This window comes from Pseudorca crassidens, chromosome 11 (genome assembly GCF_039906515.1).
Source record: "Pseudorca crassidens isolate mPseCra1 chromosome 11, mPseCra1.hap1, whole genome shotgun sequence".
NCBI classification, from domain to species: domain Eukaryota; kingdom Metazoa; phylum Chordata; class Mammalia; order Artiodactyla; family Delphinidae; genus Pseudorca; species Pseudorca crassidens.
In genome coordinates, this window is record NC_090306.1 from 102931186 (window position 1) to 102952346 (window position 21161).

A 21161-nucleotide genomic window follows, 5' to 3' on the forward strand; every position below is an offset into this window, starting at 1 on the left:
CAGAGTAGGCGCTCGATAAACAAATAAACACTCCCTTGTTTCTGAGCCAGTGTTTCTGAAAGTATATTACCAAGTGACTACCTCCAGATACTAAAGCGCTGAGACAGTTAACTAGCTTCCCAAAGTACCTAACTCTTCCGGGGTAAGTTACGTTACTGGAGAATCCAGCTCGACGACTGACGTGGTTTAAGCTGCTCTGACCCTTTTCCACAGGGTAACATTCAGCAGAGTAGCAGAATGTTTGCCTCCAGACGCTGCCTGGTACGATGCCCACGTCCCTGCTTCCTCGTTGGCCATCACAGTCCCTACGATATCCTGTATTTAACTCAGCAAACATTTTTTAAAACTTTATCAAGCCTGGACGCTTTATCCCATTGAGTCCCCACCAGAGTAAACGGATAAAAGTTATTCAATCTTGTTATTTCACGACTTCCAGTATTTTCTGACACGTCTGAATGACTCATGGCCCCATTTTTACCCCGCAAAATGCTACTTTTCCCACTCCCACTGGCCCACATGCCCACAAGCACGAGGTCGTTTTCCACCAAATGCCGCGTTCCATGATGTCCAGCTCACGGCTGGACACCCACAGGGACACACACGTTCAAGTTGAATTTAAAAGGCCCGTGTTACTAAATGACCAACATCTAGAAAAACTACCTAAGGGACTCCACATGTGACAGTCCCGTTGGGTTATCAGCCACGCTGCTTTCTAAAATGCAAACACGGCTCTTATAAACATTCAGAGTACAAAAGCCCCTACCGTAGAATTTTAAATCTCATTCAAAAACTGTCCCATGTAGGGACTTCCCTGGTGCTGCAGTGGTTAAGAATCCGCCCGCCAATGCAGGGGACACAGGTTCGAGCCCTAGTCCGGGAAGATCCCACATGCCCCGGAGCAACTAAACCCGTGAGCCACAACTACTGTGCCTGCACTCTAGAGCCCGTGAGCCACAACTACTGAGCCTACGTGTCACAACTACTGAAGCCCGTGCACCTAGAGTCTGTGCTCGGCAACAAGAGAAGCCACCGCAAGGAGAAGCCCACACACCACAACGAAGAGTCGTCCCCGCTCGACACAACTAGAGAAAAGCCCGTGCGCAGCAACGAAGACCCAATACAACCAGAAATAAATTTTAAAATTAAAAAAAAAAAAACTGTCACATATAAAACAAACACCACGTATCACTGGCTGTTATCTAAAAACGGGAGCAATTTGAACGTGACTATACGCAGAATTCAGAAAATGTTCAGTGTTTTGTCCTTGGTGGGCTACATAAAACCATCAACACTACCTGCTCCCAGTCCAATGACTGTACTAACGCCCCCATCCAGGCAAAAGGAGCTGCCCTCCTCCCAAGCATGTCCATCTTGGGTACCACATACCCCATCCCCCTCCCCGACCCCACCACCCCCGCCCCGGTCCCCGCAATCCTGTGCACCTTCCCAGCGGCTCCATTTCTGGAGGCACCCAGCCCTTCCTGGCATGGCTTCCACAAAACCTAGTGGACAGCTGGGCTCTTCTTTTTATTTATTTATTTATTTATTTATTTTTGGTTGCGTCGTGTCTTTGTTGCTGCGCGCGGGCTTTCTCTAGTTCTGGCGAGCGGGGGCTACTCTTCATTGCGGTGTGCGGGCTTCTCATTGCAGTGGCTTCTCTTGATGCAGAGCACAGGCTCTAGACGCACGGGCTTCAGTAGTTGTGACACACCGGCTCTGTAGTTGTGGCTCGCAGGCTGTAGAGCGCAGGCTCAGTAGTTGTGGTGCGCAGGCTTAGTTGCTCTGCAGCATGTGGGATCTTCCTGGACTAGGGCTCGAGTCCACGTCCCCTACATTGGCAGGAGGATTCTTAACCACTGCGCCACTAGGGAAGACCCATGGGCTCTGCTTTCCAGCACCTCGAGGGCAGTAATAATGCGCTAGAGGCCACAGGGTATGGCTGTAAACCCGGGGAAGCCAATCACACTTCACTGAAAATAGCTTGTGAGTTTGAAACCACAGCTTTCCCCATTGTTTCTTTTAAAAAACCTAGGAATCCAAGTCTGGTTAATTCAAAGGCTGACCTTTTTGCTTTGCTGTTGGGAATTACATATTTTATAGTTCTATAGTTTATAATATTTTTTTCTTTGAAGCATTAAATAGTCGTCAAATGGTCAGAGGGTTGTATAGGACCCCAAGGCGCCTACTTAATCCAGGGCAAGGATTCGGCCCTGAAACAATTCAGCTTAGCAACTAATTCCTCAAAACTTTTCTCTTCTGGTGGCGCAGTCGTTAAGAATCTGCCTGCCAATGCGGGGGACACGGGTTCAATCCCTGGCCCAGGAAGATCCCACATGCCGCGGAGCAACTGAGCTTGTGAGCCACAACTACTGAGCCCACATGCCAGAACTAGTGAAGCCCACGCACCTAGAGCCCGCGCTCTGCAACAAGAGAAGCCACTGCAATGAGAAGCCCGTGCACCGCAACGAAGAGTAGCCCCTGCTCACCAAAGCTAGAGAAAGCCCGCGTGCAGTAACAAAGACCCAACACAGCCAAAAATAAATAAATTTATATTTTAAAGAAGTAACTAAAATGAAATACAATTTAAAAAAAAAACAAAACAGGGCTTCCCTGGTGGCGCAGTGGTTGAGTCCACCTGCCGATGCAGGGAACATGGGTTTGTGCCCTGGTCCGGGAAGATCCCACATGCCGCGGAGCGGCCGGGCCCGTGAGCCATGCCCGCTGGGCCTGCGCGTCCGGAGCCTGTGCTCCGCAGCGGGAGAGACCACAACAGTGAGAGGCCCGCGTACAGAAAAAAAACAAAAACAAAACTCTTCTCTCAGGTGAGAGGGGAGTGTGAAGCGCCAGCTTGTTTTGCTTAGATCTGGGTGGACGCCTGGTGCCTCTGCTTGCCGGCTATGTGACCCTGAGGAAGTGACGTAACACCTCTGAGCCTCAGTCTCTTCATCTGTACAATGGGCAGCCACCGAATGCCACTCACTTCCCAGGTACCAGAAGAATAAGTGATGGTGTAGGTAAAAGAGTTTACAAAACTGCTTGATATCCAGGCAGAACCCAGTACAAGGTGATCATCACCATCTGGGAGGGTGGACATGAGGCCCCAGTGCCTGACTGACACGAGGGTACGTCACAAGGGCTGGAAGCCCAAACTGGATCACTGGGACAATTACATCATAGCATGGAGCACCCAACCCACCTTCAACTGTGGTCCTGGCCGTGGTTCCACCCGGTAGGCAAGATGGCCCTCAGTAACTAACCTCTTTTGAACAAAATCCATCTTAAACCCTTTATCCAGCTATCATAGGGGAGGCCACATTCCTGATGTTTCAGACACACAAAACATCCCTGCTCCCGGCATGCACCCATTCCCGCTAGAGCACCATAGCCCTTGTAAATTCAAAACCCTATGATGTTGCCAAGTCTTTTTTTTTTTTTCTTTTTTTTTTTTGGCTGCGTTAGGTCTTCGTTGCTGCGCGCAGGCTTTCTCTAGTTGAGGCAAGCAGGGGCTTCTCTTGTTGCAAAGCATGGGCTCTAGGCACTCGGGCTCAGTAGTTGTGACTCTAGGGGCTCAGCAGTAGTGGCTCACGGGCTCTAGAGCGCAGGCTCAGTAGTTGAGGTACACAGGTTTAGTTGCTCCGTGGCATGTGGGATCTTCCCGGACCAGGGATCAAACCCGTGTCCCCTGCACTGGCAGGTGGATTCTTAACCACTGCACCACCAGGGAAGTACCCCCCAAGTCATTTTTATATAGGCTAAATTTTCCATCCACTCTGCTTTATCTAGCAGGTAAAGCAGTACAGGGGGATAAAGAAAGAGAAAATGCAAATTGAAATTTGTGAAAGAGACCTTTTTTCAAAATTGTTGCTGCTCGGAAAATCCATAACCCTGGTTGACAATTCTCCTTAAAGGCCTATCCGTATTCTCTAAACACATTCACAACTTCACAAAAGCCACAATATTCACCTACAGACAGACTAGGCTGACAACATCAATGTTGCAGTATCCCATGGCCTCAAAACTGGACCTGTACGTTCCAGATTTTATAAGCAAACTGGAAACTCTTTGCTACCCAATCCTTAGTAAATAAAGAATTACAGCCAAATGCGGAAACAAAATAAATCAGAAAATTAACTTTTTAATTTTTCCAGGGCTCCCATGGGTATGCTGTATTGTAATAATTTATTGTTTAAACAATTCATCTGAAACATTGACTCAACCCACAGATCCTAACCTTTCTTGGTGATAGTTTGGTCTCCTAATTAAGGTCACCTGCCTGCAGGAGTCACTGAGGGTCTCTTTACTGTTCCCCAATCCACCCCCTGGCCCGGCCAAATCCTTCTCTCTCTCTTCCGTGCCCTCCTGTTTGTCCCCCTCTCTGGCCCCGCAGCTCCACCTGACACAGGGAGGTCAGCAGCGTGGAGGACCCACCCCTGACTGCCTGGGTCTGGCTGGCTGAGCTGAGACATCCTCCCTCCAGCCCAGAGCGGGCAAGCAGGGTTCCCACACTGGCTCCACCACCAACCCAGGCAGGCCTCTGAGTAACAACCAAATTACAAGTCCACGTCCAGGAGCTGAAGCCAAGATCAAACGAGGCTGCGCTTTCAAAGAGCTCCCACACAGGTGAGCACACTTAAGCCCGACTGTTAAAACCTGGAGGAGACAGAAAAGACACACGAAAGGAACTAACTCCAGCTGTCTTGCAGGGTGACTCAAGGACCCATCCGGCAATTTCCAACGGTCCCACCCAAGAACGAATTGGCACATGGGCGCACGGTGACCTCTGACCTTTCCAGACAGGCATGTGGCTGACTCCATAGCATCACCAAGCCAACCAGACGCTCAGATAACCCCCGAGACCAGGTTTTCACAGCACAACTCGGGAGCCAGACCCTCTGAGAAAAGCCCAGGAAGCCCCGGTCTTGAACTTGAAAAAGCCCAGGCCTGCTCCCAGCAAAAACGCTGAGGGCAGCAGTGCGGTGCCCCTCTCACTCTCCCGGCCTGGTTGAGGAGCACGTCCTGGGCTAGCGGTATCCAACCATCCAACCGGAGGCCACAAATCCCCAGAGCTACCCGGGCCCTGCCTGACTGCGCCCCGGCAAGCCGGGCGGGCTCGGGGCAGGTCCCCGCAGCTCTCCAGGTGGCCCCGCGGAGCCCCCAGGGCCACTCACCAGAAACAGACACCTCCATGAGCGCCTCCAGAGGCCGGTTGTTGTTCAGGTCGGGGCTGAGCTGCAGCTCGCCCGAGGCGGGGTCCAGCAGCAGCAGCTGGAGCTCGTTGCCCTGCAGGAAGGTGTAGTTGAGGCTGTCCAAGAGGTCAGGGTCATGGGCCGGGATACGGCCAATCACACCAGTGGGGAAGCTGTTGGACTTATTGGTGACATAGTTGTTGAAGAGGATCTGGAAGTCCGGCAGCACCGGCGGGTTGTCGTTCTGGTCCACGAGGCGGATGCGCACCGTGGCCCGGCTCACCAGGGGGGCCGACGTGGCCTGCACCACGAGCACATACTCCCGCCGGGCTTCAAAGTCCAGCTCGACCAGGGCACGCAGGTCCCCACTCAGCAGGTCGAGCTGGAAGACCTCAGGCACGTTGCCTTCCACGATCTGGTACATGATCTGGGCGTTGGGGCCTTCGTCGGGGTCACTAGCTCGAATCCTCGCCACCACGGACCCCACCGGGCTGTTCTCCTCCACAAACAGCTCCAGCTCGTCCCTCTCAAACACCGGAGGGTTGTCGTTAATGTCCAAGACGGTCACCTGGATTTCCACGGAAGCGCTAAGGGGCACCGGGCTACCCCGGTCCACGGCCAGGGCACGAAGATTATACACGGCCACGTTCTCCCGGTCCAGCCGGCGCTGGGTGCGGATCACGCCAGATGTGGGCTCAATGTAGAAGTCCCCATCGCCGTCGTTGCCGCCCTGGAAGGTGTACAGCAGGCGGCCATTGGGGCCCGAGTCCCGATCCGTGGCCGAGACCTGGAGAACGCTGGTTGACGGGGGAGCATCCTCGAAGACGGAGCCCTGGTAAAATTCCCGCAGGAACCGCGGTACGTTGTCATTGGCGTCCAGGACGAGGATCTCCAGGGAGGTGGTGTCGGACTTCTGAGGGACACCGTTGTCCCGAGCTGTGATGCCCAGCGTGTAGGCGGCCTGGCTCTCGTAGTCCAGCTCTGTCACGGTGTAGATGGTGCCGGTGTCGGGGTCGATTCGGAACTGCGGCACGGGATCCTCCAGCACGTAGGTGATGCGGGCGTTCTCGCCGGTGTCCTCGTCGGTGGCGCTGATGGTGGCGATGGAGGTGCCCACGGGCCGGTCCTCGCTGACGCTCACGGTGTAGTGCGAGCTCTGGAAGACCGGCCGGTGGGTGTTGGCGTCGGTGACGTTGATGAAGACCTGCGCAGTGTGAGCGCGCATGCCGTCTGATGCGGTTACCGCCAGCACGTACTGCCGTTCCTGCTTGTAGTCCAGCGGCAGCGCCAGCGTGATGAGGCCGCCGCCGCTCTGGCTGCTGAGCGCAAAGCGGTTCCGCGTGTTGCCGCCGGTGAGCTGGTAGGTGATCACACTGTTAGCATCCCGGTCGAGGGCCCGCAGGGTCAGCACGCTGCTCCCCACGGCTGCGTCCTCGTTCAAACGCAGCTCGTACACGGGCTGCGTGAACATGGGGTCGTTGTCATTTACGTCTAGCACCGTGATGGCCACGCTGGCGGAGGAGCTCATGGGCGGCGAGCCGTGGTCCACCGCCTCCACCCCGAAGCTGTAATGCTCCAATTCCTCACGGTCCAGCTCCGCACACACGGTGATCCAGCCCGAGCTGTTGTGGATGTGGAAAGGGAAGTCCGCGGCCGAAGCGGGGTCTTGGGGCCCAGCACCGCCACTGCCCACGGAGGCCGAGGCGGTGTCCACCAGGCGGTAGCGCAAACGCGCGTTCTCACCCGCGTCTGCGTCCACCGCCTGAATGTGCAGAACCGAGTGGCCCAGAGGCACGTTCTCCAGCACGGCTGCCTGAAAGGGGCTGCTCACAAATATGGGGGCGTTGTCGTTCACGTCCAGCACCTGCACCGAGACCAGCCCCGAGGAGTTGATGAGTGGAGGCCGGCCCCCGTCCTGGGCCTTGATGCGCAGCGTGTACTCCCGGATGGCCTCGAAGTCCAGGGGGTTGATCACATCCAGGCTGCCGCTCAGCGAATGCAGGTAGAACTGCCCCTTGAGGTTCCCGCTGATGATGCTGTAGTGTATGGCCGCGTTCTGGCCCTGGTCCCGATCTGTGGCCTGCACTCGCAGCACGGGCGTGTTGACCGCCATGTCCTCGGGCACCTGGACCACATAGCGCTTCTCGCTGAACTGGGGGTAGTTGTCGTTCTCGTCCTCCACCACGATGTGCACGGTGGCAGTGGCACTGAGCGGGCCCGGGTTGCGGCCCTGGTCGTTGGCCTCCACCAGCAGCTGGTAGGAGGCCTCTTCCTCCCGGTCCACCACGGCCCGGGTGCGCACTACGCCCGAGCGCTCGTCGATCTCGAAGACACCACCCGCGCCCTCCAGCAGCCGGTAGCGCATATTGGCGTTGGAGGGCGCGTCGCCGTCGGTAGCGCGGATGGTCAGAACCTCGTAGCCCACCTCCAGGTTCTCGCGCACTCGCTCGCGGTACTCAGACTGCTCGAAGACCGGACTGTGGTCGTTGGTGTCGCTGACTGTGACGGTGAGGTAGGTGGCGGCCGAGCGCCGAGGCGAGCCGTGGTCCACAGCGCTCACTTTGAGTACGTGCGTGTCCTTGGTCTCGCGGTCCAGCGCGCGGGCGGTGCTCACCAAGCCCGTGTCGGAGTCGATGAGGAAGTAGCCATTGGAGCGCTCATCGAACAGCGCCTCCATCTGGTAGCTCAGGCGCCCCGCCTCGCCCTCGTCCGGGTCGTGCGCGCGCAGCTCGATGACCGCGGTGCCCGCCGGCTCGTTCTCAGGCACCGACACCTGGTAGCTGGGCAGCTGGAACTGCGGGGTAGTGCTGCCGCCAGCGCCCCGCCGGGCCCGCCGCGCCGCCCCCGCCCCGACCTGAGGCAGGCTTGGCGGCGACAGCGATGGGGAGGGTGTCCCCGAGGCCGCCTCCAGCGCCAGCTCCACCCGGATGGTGCCGGCCGCGCGCCGCAGGGCACAGAGCAGGCGCAGGCGGGCCGAGCCACCAGGCGGCAGGCAGACAGGGCGGCGTGGGCAACGGGACCCGGCGCGCGGCGGGCAGCCGCAGGCGGGGAAAGTGGTCAGGGCCTCGAGCGCCGAGTGCAGCGTGGCCCCGCCGCCGCCGGGTCCCGGGAAGCAGAACACCGCGCCGGGGCCAGGCACCGTGAGCACAGCCCGCGCGCGCAGCTCCGCGCCGGGAGCTCGCCCGCGCCGGGGCCGGGCGCTGCAACCGGGACCGTGCGCGCGTGCCCGCAAGCGGAGGCTCAGCGCCGTCTGGGCGCTACGGGCAGCCAGGCGGACATGCAGCGGCAGCGGGCGTCCCCCCAGGCGCGCGCAGCCCCGGAGCCCCGCGCCCGGCCCACGCCGCCGCCCCGCCAGCCGCCCGTCGCGGCTCACGTCCAGCAGCTCCCGCAGCGCTCGGGGCGTGAGCGCCGCGTCCAGCGCATAGGTCCAGCCGGGCCCGAGGGCGAAGGCGCGGGCCCCGCCGGGCACTCGCAACTCCCAGGCGGCCGCTCGAAGCCCCAGCACCGGTAGGGCGGCGACCGCAGCCAGGAGCAGCAGCGCAGGCAACACGGGCGGCGGCGGCGGCGGCGGCGCCATGGCCCGGAGCCCGAGCCCGAGCCGGGCGCCCGAGCACAATCCATGCACCCGGCGCGGCTCCGCATCCACCCGGCGCGGCCGGGGGGCGGCTCCCGCGCGGCCTGTGCCGGGCCCTCGGGGCGGCTCGCGCCCCGCCTCCCCGGGGGCCCTGGCGGGGACACCGGGGGCCGGGCTCCCGGTCTCCCCCGCAGCTTCCACTTCGAGAGCACTTTGCGAAAGTTTGCGAAGTTGGTTTCAAGATGGCTCCTCCGCGCGTCCCGGGAGGGCGCCGCGCATCAACCTGCGGTGGCGGCGGCTCTAGGTGGCTCCAGGTGGCTCCCGCGCTGGCTCGGCAGGGCGGCGTGGGAAGCAGGGCGGGCCCGGAGCGGGGCGAGGGCTGCGCTCCCGGAGCGGGCTGGGCCGCACCGCGCGGCTCAGACCCCGGCGGCCGGCTGCTGCCTGGGCGGTGCGCTCGGCCCGCGCCCCCAGCGCCCGCGCTCTCCCCGCCCCTGGCCAGGCCCGGCCCCGCCCCCGGCCCCGCCGCGTATTGTTCAAACCGGGGGGCCGGGGGGCCGGCCCGGAGGTGCGCGCCGGGGGAATCGCTATGGAGACGCGGGGGCGCAGCGGTGACGGGGGCGGGGGGCCGGGTTCACTCCCGGGCGGCCTCCCCTCCCTGCCTCCCTGGTGGGCGGGGCCGAGGGAGCAGGGCCGGGAAAGGCGGGCTGGGGGGCCTGGTGCGGCTACTGCAAGTGAGGCGGTGGCTCCACTCGTCGGGTGCTGGGCGCGGCGAAAGCCCCCCACCCCAACCCGGCAACACTGATCCGCGGAGTCCGCCGCCCCGGCCTACGCGCGGGTTGGACCCGGGAGGGGAGAGGGAAGGGTGCGGAGGTTCCGTGGAGAAGGTCGGGTCTCCCCGCGGCGGCTGCTGGGGGGCGCTTACAGAGTTACAGCAAAATGCCGGAGGCTAAAGTGCTTTACCCGACAAAACTTCCCTGGACTTTGAAATTCTATAGGCAGCTAACCGGATTCGGGTCCCACTGGGTTTAAAACGAAACTTTTAATCGAAAAGAAAAACAGTCCGGGTTGACACTTGGGATTGGAGCTGGGGATGGCGGAGTTGGGGACGGCGGAGGCGAGCTCGTCTCCCGCGCGTGCGACCAGCCTGAGCGCTCCGTTCGGGGTCGCGCGGTCCAGCCCCGGGGCCCCTCGGCTACTGCCGCAGCGCGGCGGCCGGGAGCGCGGGGCCGGGAGGCGGCGTGGAGCGGAGAACCGAGGGGAGGGGGAACTTAGAACTCCAAGACAGCACGCCGTCTCCTGTGGGGAACAGCCCGGGAAGGGAGTTTTAGAACTGAGATGCACACCAACGCCTCCTGCGGGGCGCAGATTGGGGGTGGTGGCGCTTTAGAACTAAACGGTACCTGCCGCACCTCTTGCGGGGTGCAGCCTGGGGGCGGGGGATTAGTACTGTGAGACACCCCTCCTCCTCCGGCGGGGCTTTAGGACTGTGCCACCGCCGGGTGGGGAGATGCACTTGTCGTCCGTAGAGCTCTGGATGCCAGAACCCACTCTAGACCGTCGGCCTCCCAGCGGTCTGGGGCGGTGGGGAGCGGGGCGGAGTCTCTGCTTCGACAAGGCCCCTCCCGGCCCCAGCAGCGTTGGGGGTGGGAGATGTCGCGCACTCGTTTCCAGAGCAGGTTTTTCTGACCTGGGGGCGGCCGCCGCATTTCCGAGCTGAGGTGCAGATAGGTGTGGAGCTGGGGCACAAAAAAATAAATCAGTAAGTAAACTCGACCAGTATTTTTGAAAGTTGCTGAATACAATGTTTTGGGGTTGAAGCCAAATATAAACATTCTCTTCCCATTAGCAAAGATTTGAAGACGTTATTGTTGACCTAAAAGGTAGATTTGCTTTGGACGCTTTTAATCTGGGAGTTTCCACTGGCAAGCCCAGCAGGGAAATTGGCGGGGAGGGGCAAGTCCATCCCTTAAATGTGGCTGTTCAGGACCTCCCCGGACTGCCCCTTCGTCTTCCTGGGAGGGGTCAGAGGGCAGCAGTTTTAGGGTCAGGAAGGCTGGGAGGACCCTCCCCATCCCGGCCTCACCGTGGAAAGCTCCCAGCCGGAGTGAAGGGGAGGCGGCGGTGTGAGGGGGGACCCCGGGACCCCTGCTGGAGAACCCCTAGAGTGCTTATTTCGCAACAGGGACTTTGAATAGGATGGGTTGGGTTTAAATCAACAAAAGGTTCTGTTGCACTGCCCTTGCTGGTTTTTGAAAATTCAAACGCAGTGAATGAGTTTGGGTGTAGGCTTGCTATCCTGGAATAAGACACCTGCCCGCTGCAAGGGAATCGCAGGGACCCACTTCCTGGTCCCAGGGGCTGGGAGAGGAACACAGGGACAGACCTTGCTAACGGGATGCCCAGCAAAAGGCCGAGAGACAGATGATGGTTCCATTCAGATACAGGTCAGAAGCAGGCGCGCTCCACCACACTGTTTAGCGTGCGTGCAGCCAGGGAAAAGGTTAAGCAAAGCAAGGGCATGATGTGAGTGTGGTCAGGAGCAGGGCTGGGGAGCGGGGCATGGCCGCTTCCACACCTGAGGGTTGGCCAAGTGTTGGCTTTGCGATCTTACATTGCACTCTACATGCATGCTTCATGTACTTTTCTGTATGCATGCCACGGTCCAGAATTTTCGAGGGGGGTAGGAGGAAGGAATTAAAAACAGGCTGCGGCTTGTGACGCGACTTCAGGGCGATCCAGTTGCTTCCGCAGGACAGAAATCACGAGTCTGAAATGGCTGGCGTCTTAGCTGGTCGAGTTCCAATTCTGCCACTATCTAGGTGTGTAAGCTTCGCCAGGGCCTAACCCCTCATCTAACTGGAGATAACAAGAGTCTAGATTCCTAACATTGTTGGAGGATTAACGAGATCTTTTGCATAAAGAGGCTGGCCTGGGCCCGGCTCAGGTGCAGACCTACTGTGGGTAACCTTGACTGTTGTGTCACTGTCAAGGAGCGCGTGATCACAGGGCTTCATCCCTGCCTCCAGGGATGTGATTGAAATTGTGAGTTGCATGGTGTGTGCACCATCCGTGCCTGTGGAGAGGCAGGGGCTGTGGCTTTCATCCGGGTTTCCGGGGCGGTCTGTGCTTCGCTCCTGACGCTGCCCACCCAGACTGTTCGTAGAAAGTGATCCCGGGCCCAGGAGGGGAAGGCACGTGCCCGGGGCTACGGGAAGGGGTGCGACATGGCGGTGGCCTGTCCAGCACCACCTGAGGGGCTGAGTCCTGTTCACCTGCCCTTCTCCCTTGGGGGTGGGTGGACGCAGCGGTCTCTCCTGTGTCCCCCTGAGAGCCGCTGGCAAAAAGAGGCCGCACCTCTCCCACTGTTTGTGCGTCTGGAGGGTCTGCCACCCCTCCTCGGGCTCAGTGAATCGTAATTGGTGTTTAGATTTTGCACGCACCCCTGAGGTGTTTCACGTGAACCGCATGCTTTTAAAAAATAAAAATAGAATTTTTTTAAAAAGGCAGAAGTTGGGCTTCCCTGGTGGCGCAGCGGTTAAGAATCCGCCTGCCAACGCAGGGGACACGGGTTCTAGCCCAGGTCCGGGAAGATCCCACATGCCACAGAGCAACTAAGCCCGTGCACCACAACTACTGAGCCCGCGTGCCACAACTACTGAAGCCCACATGCCTAGAGCCCGTGCTCCGCAACAAGAAAAGCCACAACAATGAGAAGCCCGCGTACCGCAACAAAGAGTAGCCCCCGCTCGCCACAACTAGAGAAAGCCCGCGCACAGCAATGAAGATCCAACACAGCCAAAAAAATTAAAAAAGAAAAAAAAAAGGCAGAAGTTATGGGTTTCTAGTGTTGTACATGTTCTAAAAAGGAGCTCAAAACGCTTTTTGCCAGGGGCTTGAACCAGAGCCCGCATGAATTCTGGAATCTGTTCCTTACACAATAAATTCCTGGGCCAATCTTTAAACAGAGAGGAAGGAGCTAAAAGAAACACCCTATTGGTGAAAGTGGAAAAGCAAGTCCAGGCCTGGGCCCCACTTCGCCCTTTTTTTTAGAATTCAGAGGGAACACCCTCTTGGGCGCAGTGTTCATCACCCCCCTCCTCTCCGTGCCCCTCACCTTTGGTGGGGTTTGACTTGTGGAAAATTGTGAAAGTTAAAACATGGAACAAAAGCAGGACCTTGACTTAATTAGAGGTTAATGGAAGCAAGGGGATGGAGGGAACTTAGACCCTCACGGAGCACATTGTACGTACTCGCGCTTCCCTGAAAGACCCAGATAACGTTAGGACAAAAAAAGAGAATTGTTTTTCTGCTTGGAAGTTGCACAGCCTCTAAATACAAATGCTGGGGTTTCTTCTGGGCTCCCAGGCCCTTAGCCTGGGGTGTGTGGCCTCAGGGGACCTTGGGTGAAGGCCCCTCCAGGGAGGCCATCCCCTGCAGGTGCTCCCTGAGAGGCCAGCACCTGACTAGCCCGTGCCCGGTCCATCACCAGCAGGCCTCAGCTCTGAGAAGGTTCTGGAAGGTTCTGGAAGCTGGCATGGGCAGGGCTTGGAGTCGCAACCTCCAGACTGACTGGAAGTGCTGTGAGCATGGAGGTGATGGGCACAGGTCTCATGTCCAAGCTGCCACTGCAACTCTAGGGGAGCCGGGGTGGGGGGCACGGCGGGAGGCAAGGTGCCTCTCCTCTACCCTGGCCCCCCCACACACTGAGCCAGTCCCACCTCAGGCTACACTGGCCTCTAGTGGCCAAGCACAGTCTCTGCCCTACCTAGCACAGATGCCCATCAAGCTCACAGATGGCAACAGGCCCAAGCTCTGGGCGGCCCGTGCACACGCAGGCACTACAGGCCCGACAGTGTGCAGGCCCTGCTGACCCTGAGTAGGCCGGGCACACTGCCCGGTGCTCCTGGGACTCTGCAGGGTGAGGGGGCCCACTCTGTAGGACACTTGGCAAACTGAGGCACAGAGCACACGGCATGGGGTGGGCGTTGCTGGAACACAAACTCCGTCTTCTCGTCCCCAGGTCTGGTCACCAGCCCCCAGAGAATGACCTGAGCTGGCAGACAAGGAAGGTCCACTCAGTACCTGAGCACCTGGAAGGCACAGGTGCTGCATTTGGGGGAGGCGGCTGGTCCGAAGAGGTCTCCCAAGGACCCAGGAAGGCCACGAATGGCAGGAACAGCCCCCAGTGGGAGACCGCTTCGTGCGCAGATGGGAAAGGGGGACACGGACACCACCTGAAGATTCAGCATTTCACCAGAGTCCACGTGGTAGGTATCCTTGTTCTGTTATCATTGTTACTGACATCATCATCATCGTTGTTTCCTGCCCCCCTCCCCACACAAACATTATCACGAAGCCAATTCTGGGAAGCACTATTGTCTCACCGTGATTATTTTTCTCCTTCACGTTCCTCTTTTTTTTTTTTTTTAAGAGATATGTTTTACAAATTCCCTCTTTTTAAAATGTACAGCTCAATGCTGTTTAGCCTATTCACAAAGTTGTGCAACCGTCACCACTAACAAATTCCAGAACACTTCATCACCCTAGAAAGAAGCCCATGTGCATTAGCCGTCACTCCTTCTTCTCCCCTTGGCCCCGGAAGCCACGAATCCACCTTCTGTCTCTATGGATCTGCCTGTTCCAGACATTTCATATCAATGGAATCACACGACACGTGGCCTTTTGTATCTGGCTCCATCCCCACAGCATAATGATTTCAAGGATCGCCTGGGTTGTAGCCTGTGTCGGTGCTCCGTTCCTTTTCCTGGTTGAGTAATATTCCTTTGTATGAATAGACCATGGTTTGTTTATCCATTCATCACCTGATGGATATTTGCGTTGTTTCCACTTTTGGACTATTTTGAATAACCTCCTTTCCCTTTGAGCGGAGAAATAAAAGGCAAGGCGCGTCTCTCTGCAAAATTGCACACAGAATCTTTTTTGAAATTTTTCTTCATTTTTATGTTTTGACAATGTGACCACAACCATGCTGTCATCAATGGCTCGCAGGGGACTTTCCTTGGGGGCTTTCTTCGGTTCCTGATGGGTACAGGAAAGGGCACTAAAGGTGCCCTGGGTGGGATTGGGGTGAGGCCGGGAAGCTGGTGGCCTCTTGCCCCCTCCCCAATGCCATCACCGTCCTCATCAACCAGCAGCCAATGGCAGGGGATCCCCCAGCTGCCCAGTACCCTGCCCCGGGCTTCCCCTTCCCTTCATTCATTCATTCGTTCATTCATTCCATGTCCGCTCAATACCGTGGTGAATACAACAGGCAACACCCTGACCTCATGGACAATTATCCTTGTGGGAGAATATAGACAGTAAATATAAGGAAATATTCCTCTTCAGGTGAAAGAAATACAGTAGAATAATGGAGACAGATGGGAGGGCTATCTGGGGGAGGTGATCTGGAAGGACCTCCTGGCCAGGTGACAAAGGGGCAGAGACTGAAGTGGTGAGAACCTGGCCTTGGGAACTTCGGTGGGAAGCACAGTCAGGCAGGGAAGACAGCAAGTGCAAAGGCCCTGAGGCCGGAGGGTGTGTGCTGGGGCGTTTGAGGCTGGTGTGGGCAGAGGACAGGGAGTGGCAGGGGTCCTGGGCTGCCAGGGCTGTGGTTTTCCTGAGCGTCTGACAGAAAGGCGTCAGGCAGCTGAGAGCAGGAGAGAGCAGTGCGGTGACGTATGCTTTCAAACCATCACGCTGGCTGATTGGAGGCGGTTGGAGAGGTTCTGGGAGGCCGCAGCACAGGCATCCTGAGCGGGACTGATGGGGGACGTGGAGGAGGGAGAAGTGGCCGCAGGTGGGCTGGGGTTTGGAGGTTTGGAGGGGACTCAGCAGGACTTGCCCGTGGAGTGGAAGTGGCACGTGAAAGAAATAGAGACGCCAAAGCTCCCCCAGAGGCTGGCCTCAGCGACGGGCAGTGTGTGATCCACGTTACCCCCCCCCCCGCATCCCCACGTCCACGCCGTCTTCCCCTGACGCACCGGGGGCATCACACCGCGGTGCTTCTTCCACCGAGCCTTTTTTTTTTTTTGCGGTACGTGGGCCTCTCACTGCTGTGGCCTCTCCCGTTGTGGAGCACAGGCTCTGGACGCTCAGGCTCAGCGGCCGTGGCTCACGGGCCCAGCCGCTCCGTGGCATGTGGGATCTTCCCGGACCAGGGCACGAACCCGCGTCCCCTGCATCGGCAGGCGGACTCTCAACCACTGCGCCACCAGGGACGCCCCACCAAGCCTTTTTGTCTCCACTAAAGGGCCACAGTGCATCAGCTCAAACACTCAGGTGGGAAAGTGTCCGGTGAGAAGCACCGTGAGCGGCACCCCTCGGGGGCTGCAGGGAGGCGGAGATGGAAGAGGCCCCGTGTCTCCCTCGGGAAGCTTCCACCTACCCACGTCCCTCTTGAGGGAAGAGGGGCACCAGGAGGCACCCCCTCCTTGTGTATTTCTCTCCCTCAACTTGCAGTACTTTTCCGGGGTAGGGGGAGATGGGCACGTGATGGTGGGCAAGATGATTCCATTAATGATGGTAAAGACAGTTCCCCAATCCTAACTATATCTTCTTAAAACATAGAAAAATACAAAGAAAGCTCTCCCTCCCAAGGTCACGAAGCCTGGGAGCCAACCCTGTCCCTCTGCCCCTCCTCTGCCTGAGTCCCTTTCCCCAGGGCCTCGGAGACGAAAGCATGACACAGGGAGGGGAATGACACCGGTGAATGCCCCAACTCCAGGGAGCAGGGGCTGAAAGATTGCCGCTACTTTTGCTGTATTCCAGCGATGGGATGTCCGCTCGCCCCAGCCCCTTAGCGACAGCACCAGAGCCCAGCCATCCGCTACATGGACGTGTTAGAAACACAGCCCAGGCCTCCAGGCTCTGGCCACCCAGAGCCAGTGGAAAGGGCAACTGACAAGGAACAGGGGAGGGAGCTGCCCCTCGGGGAAGCCGGGGCAGGACATGGGGCAGAGGGCTGCCCCGTCCATCAGGCGAAGGCTGACCCCAAGCAGGAAGGAAGTGGCCAGCTCTGTGCTTCCCGCAGGGTTTGGGGACGGAAGGCCACCCCAATTCCAGGGAGCATGGGGACTTTGGCCATCTGGAGCCTGGGAGATGGGGCAAGGGAGGGGCATGACTGAGACCCGTGTGGTCTTCCGGGCAGGAGGTGCCAGCCTGGAGGAGCCACCAGTGCCAAAGGGCTCCTGGTCACCAGTCTTGCCGGAAAGAAAAGACAAGCTAAGGAAACCCTCTTTTCATAGAGGCCTCTTCCTTGCAGGGTCAGCCATGATCCTCAGGGGAGAAGCTGGCCTGAGGTCACGGGGGCTCTGGGCATCATCTGGGGTGCTTGGGGACACAGGGGGGCACTGGCTCTGACCTGGGCAGCAGGCGAGCCCTGGGGCTCCCAGCCCTGCTGGCAGAGGAAGGCCCTCGCCGGGGCCGGGCGGCGATGAGTCATGACCCGCTGGAACCCGGCAAGCGTGCTGTGATCTGCAGCTCCTCAAAGCGAGCGATCCCTGCCCAGATCAAAAGGAAAGAAGATGGATGAGGACACTATAAATAGGCCAGAGCCACCGGGCGGCCTCCAGGGTGCAGGGGGTGTGACTGGCAACTCTGTTCTCTGTGCCCGCGAAGCTGAGAAACTCCAGACCCAGTGGACATCAGTGGCACACTGCCACGTGCTTCCAGGGGACGGGGGTGGGGACATGAGGAGGGACTGCTGGCAGAGCGTTCGGTTCCTGGCAAGTTTCAACTTCTGTCAAAACTGGTTAACTGGGGCTTCCCTGGTGGCGCAGCGGTTGAGAGTCCGCCTGCCGATGCAGGGGACGAGGGTTCGTGTCCCGGTCCGGGAAGATCCCACATGCCGCGGAGCGGCTGGGCCCGTGAGCCATGGCCACTGAGCCTGCGCGTCCGGAGCCTGTGCTCCGCAACGGGAGAGGCCACGACAGTGAGAGGCCCGCGTACCGCAAAAAAAAAAAAAAAAAAAAAACAGCACACATTTATTATCCCACAGTCTGGGGGTCAAGGGTCCACAGTGGGCTTCACAGGGCTGTAGTCTAAGTGTCAGCAGCGCTGCGTCTTTCCAGAGGTTCCAGGAGAGAATCCGCTTCCTGCCTTTCCCTCCTTGAGAACGCCTGCATTCCTTGGTTCATGGTCCCTCCCTCCGTCGCATCCCCGACAGCACTGACTCTCCTGCCCCCTCCCTCCACTTTGAAGAATCCCTCTGATTACATTGGCGCCGCCCAGATAATCCAGGATCATCTCCCACCTCAGCCGCTGATTAGCCACCTGGATCCTTCTGCCACCTTCATTCCTGTTGTCGTGTGACCACGTGGTTTCAGGTTTGGGAGAGTAGGACGCGGGTGTCCAGAATGGGGCGCCGTTCTGGCTGCCACGGGGACTGGAGCCAGGGGCTCCTGCGGGGAACCCTCTGCTCGCACAGCCCGCCAAAGTGTAAGACCCGGGAGCTTCTGTGCGCAGAAGCCGAAGCATCGTGTCGTCAGCAGCCTCTCCTGCCCAGGGAGTCCTTGGGAGGAGGAGGGGCCTCTGCTCCAGGGCGGAGGCTGGGAGCATTCCCAAAGGATTCCACTGTGACCCCCACACTGTGACCCCCCAAAATCCACACCACGATTCTATAGAGACGTTTCCTGGAGCCAAGTCTGGGGGAGGGTGCTTCATCTCATCCGGACCACACGCCACTGCTGAGGGCCTGCCCTATGCCCAGCCCGGTGCTGGATGGTGGGGGCCCACTTAAACAGATGTGTTGGCCTGCCCGGGCTGAGGTCTACTGGACAGAGGGACGTGCACACATACTGGTTAAAACCCTGTGAGATAAAACTGAGGGACAGGGTTGCTCCAAAGAGAAAGTGTTGTTTCCCTCTTATGAAGGGGAAAGGCCTGAGAAAAAGGGTAGCTGGGTTTTGAAGTATGAATAGGAGTTCACCAGGTAAATGGGAATGTGGAATTCCAGCCAGAGGGAACAACTTGCAAAGGCATAAAAGAGGAAGAGCACATTGTGTATGTTGAGGGGAGGGAAGAGAATATAAGCAAGTTGGTATTACTGAGGGGTGAGATGGGGGCAGGGGTTGGAGATGAGGCCAGAGGTGAGCAGGCACTAGATTAAGGAGTTTGGCCTTTCGCTGCAGGCAGTAGGGGTTTTAAACTGTGGAGGGACATGGTCAGGCATGCATCTCAGAACAGGGGTGGATGTGAGAGTAGCAAGATCAATTGACAAAACACGATGCCCACTGTAAGGTGAAGCCCAGAGAGCACAGGTGCGGCTACTGCTTCCCATCCTGAAAGGTGTGTGTCCACAGTGACACATGGGGCACCAGGCTGGGGCAGGTGACAGATGGGTCATCCCAAAGCCCCAGCCAAGAGTTTCCCTGGGTCGGGGAGGAGGCTACCTGCCCCAGGGCAGCCAGTCCCCCAGAGCTCTGCTCTCTTGTCTGTTTCATAGACAGAAATTCCAACAATTTGAGAGTCACTCCTTTGACTAGCACCTTGCTCATTGGCCCACTGTGAAAGGTAGCTCCTCAGGAGGCCAGCTTGGCGTTGATGGATAGAGAGCCGGACTTGCCTGAAGCAGCCTGGAGGGTTCCACTCCTGCCACCCTCCAGCCGTGCGCCCAGGACGAGTGTGATCTCTGTTCTCGCTCTGTACAGGGGGTGCGAGATGGCATCTAATTTGGCTTTTGTTCACCTCACTGAGAGCTTGCTGCTGCTCGGCTCCCTGACTCTAACGGTACTGCCTGGTGGGAAGCCTCACACGTGCAGAAAGGGGCTCAGAGAGGCTGGGTGGCTTACCAAAGGTCACACAGCAGGAACTGGCCCCAAGCCCCTCTCCACCCCCTTCACCTTGGGCCAATCCGGAGCCCACAACCCCGTCAGAGAGCTTTGCACATGGTCTTTGGGGTGAAATGCCTCACCCAGCGCTCACCCCCTGCGGGGTCTGCGTGAGCCAGGCCCCTGTGTCTCCAGCTGGGTTTCACTCTGGTTTCCCACAGAAAGGTGGGCCAGCTGCCATCTGGGGAAACAACCGCAGCCTGAGGCCCCCACTCCCCGACCCCAGCGAGATGAAGATGACCGTGTCCTTTGGTACAGCGTGAAGCTGAGTGTCCAGTCTGTATACAGTGAGGACCAGTGTCAGGAATCAGAGGAGCCAGGATCCACCCAGGCCCTCAGGCCGCCTGCCTTTCACCCTGTGAGGGGGTCTCTCCTGAGCTCCTGCAGCCCCGAGCCGGTGAGATGTGGGCGTGGAGTGAGGGGACAGAAGGAGAAGCAACTCCTGCACCCAGCACAGAGGGCTGCCATGTGCGCAGAGGGAGGGCACGGCGGTCACCTGACCCCTCCCATCGTGAGCACACAGATACACATACACACACACACTCAGCCATCCACAAATGCCCACGCACAGTTACCCCCCCCCACACACACACACATAAAAATGCACACACACACACTCAGCCATCCACAAATACCCACTCACAGTTACCCACACGCAAATATACACACATACAGAAGTGCACACACAAATACAGACGTGCACACACACACACTCAGCCATCCACAATACCCACGCACAGTTACCCACACACACAAATACACACATATAAAAATGCACACACATACAGACGTGCACACACGCACAAACTCAGCCATCCACAAATACCCACTCACAGTTACCCACACGCAAGTATACACACATACAGATGTGCACACACAAATACAGACGTGCACACACACACTCAGCCATCCACAAATCCCACGCACAGCTACCCAAACACACAAATACACACACGTACAGAAGCACACGCACACATACACACTCCACTTGCCACCAGTCCCCAGGCCCCTGCTGACTTCAGCTCCTCTAATATTCCAAGGATGGAGTTAAGAAGTTCACGAACCAGTCACTTATCTGGCCAAGACATCACAAAATGAAAAGGCTGAGAAGGCTGGCCTTCCTCCGGAAGTTGCGCCGCAGTCAGGCGTGGCCGGGTGGCACGGGCAGTGCATCCAGGACGCAGGGCGTGAAGCTGGGCCAGGCGTGGGCTTGGGTGTGGGCAGGGCTTGAGACAGCCCCACCCACCCAGGAGCCCAGTGCCTCCCCACCCACTGAGCCCCCGCCCAGGTATGAGTTCTACATGGCGATGGGGCCCTGTGCTCACTGCCCACCTTCAGGCCAGTGGGACTTGGCGAGAGCTCAGGGATCACAGCCATGGGGATACAACCCCCTGCCCACCCTGTCCTTTGAGGAAGGGATGGGGATGGAATCAGGGAGGAGAAGAGACCCCCAGGGTGTCCCTGGTGCAGCCCCCCAGGTCTCAGGAGCATCAGTAAGTGGCAGTCCCCCAGGCTGGCCCCCAAAGTAAGGCTGGGATGGGAGTTCCCTGAGCCCACAAGGGTCCAGACAGG

General features: G+C 58.3%; 1 protein-coding gene across 4 annotated transcripts in view; it reads right to left on the reverse strand.

Moving 5' to 3' along the window:
- The window catches only part of CELSR1 (cadherin EGF LAG seven-pass G-type receptor 1), a 148072-nt gene extending 139293 nt beyond the window's left edge, over positions 1–8779 (reverse strand). For 3 of the 4 annotated variants that reach the window (XM_067698403.1, XM_067698404.1, XM_067698401.1), the window contains exon 1: positions 5169–8779. In XM_067698403.1, the coding sequence (XP_067554504.1) occupies positions 5169–8763 (3595 nt within the window). In that variant the 5' untranslated portion in view covers positions 8764–8779. The remainder of the gene's footprint in view (positions 1–5168) is intronic. The other variant, XM_067698405.1, reaches the window with a different exon arrangement.
- Between the last annotated feature and the right edge of the window lie 12382 nt (positions 8780–21161).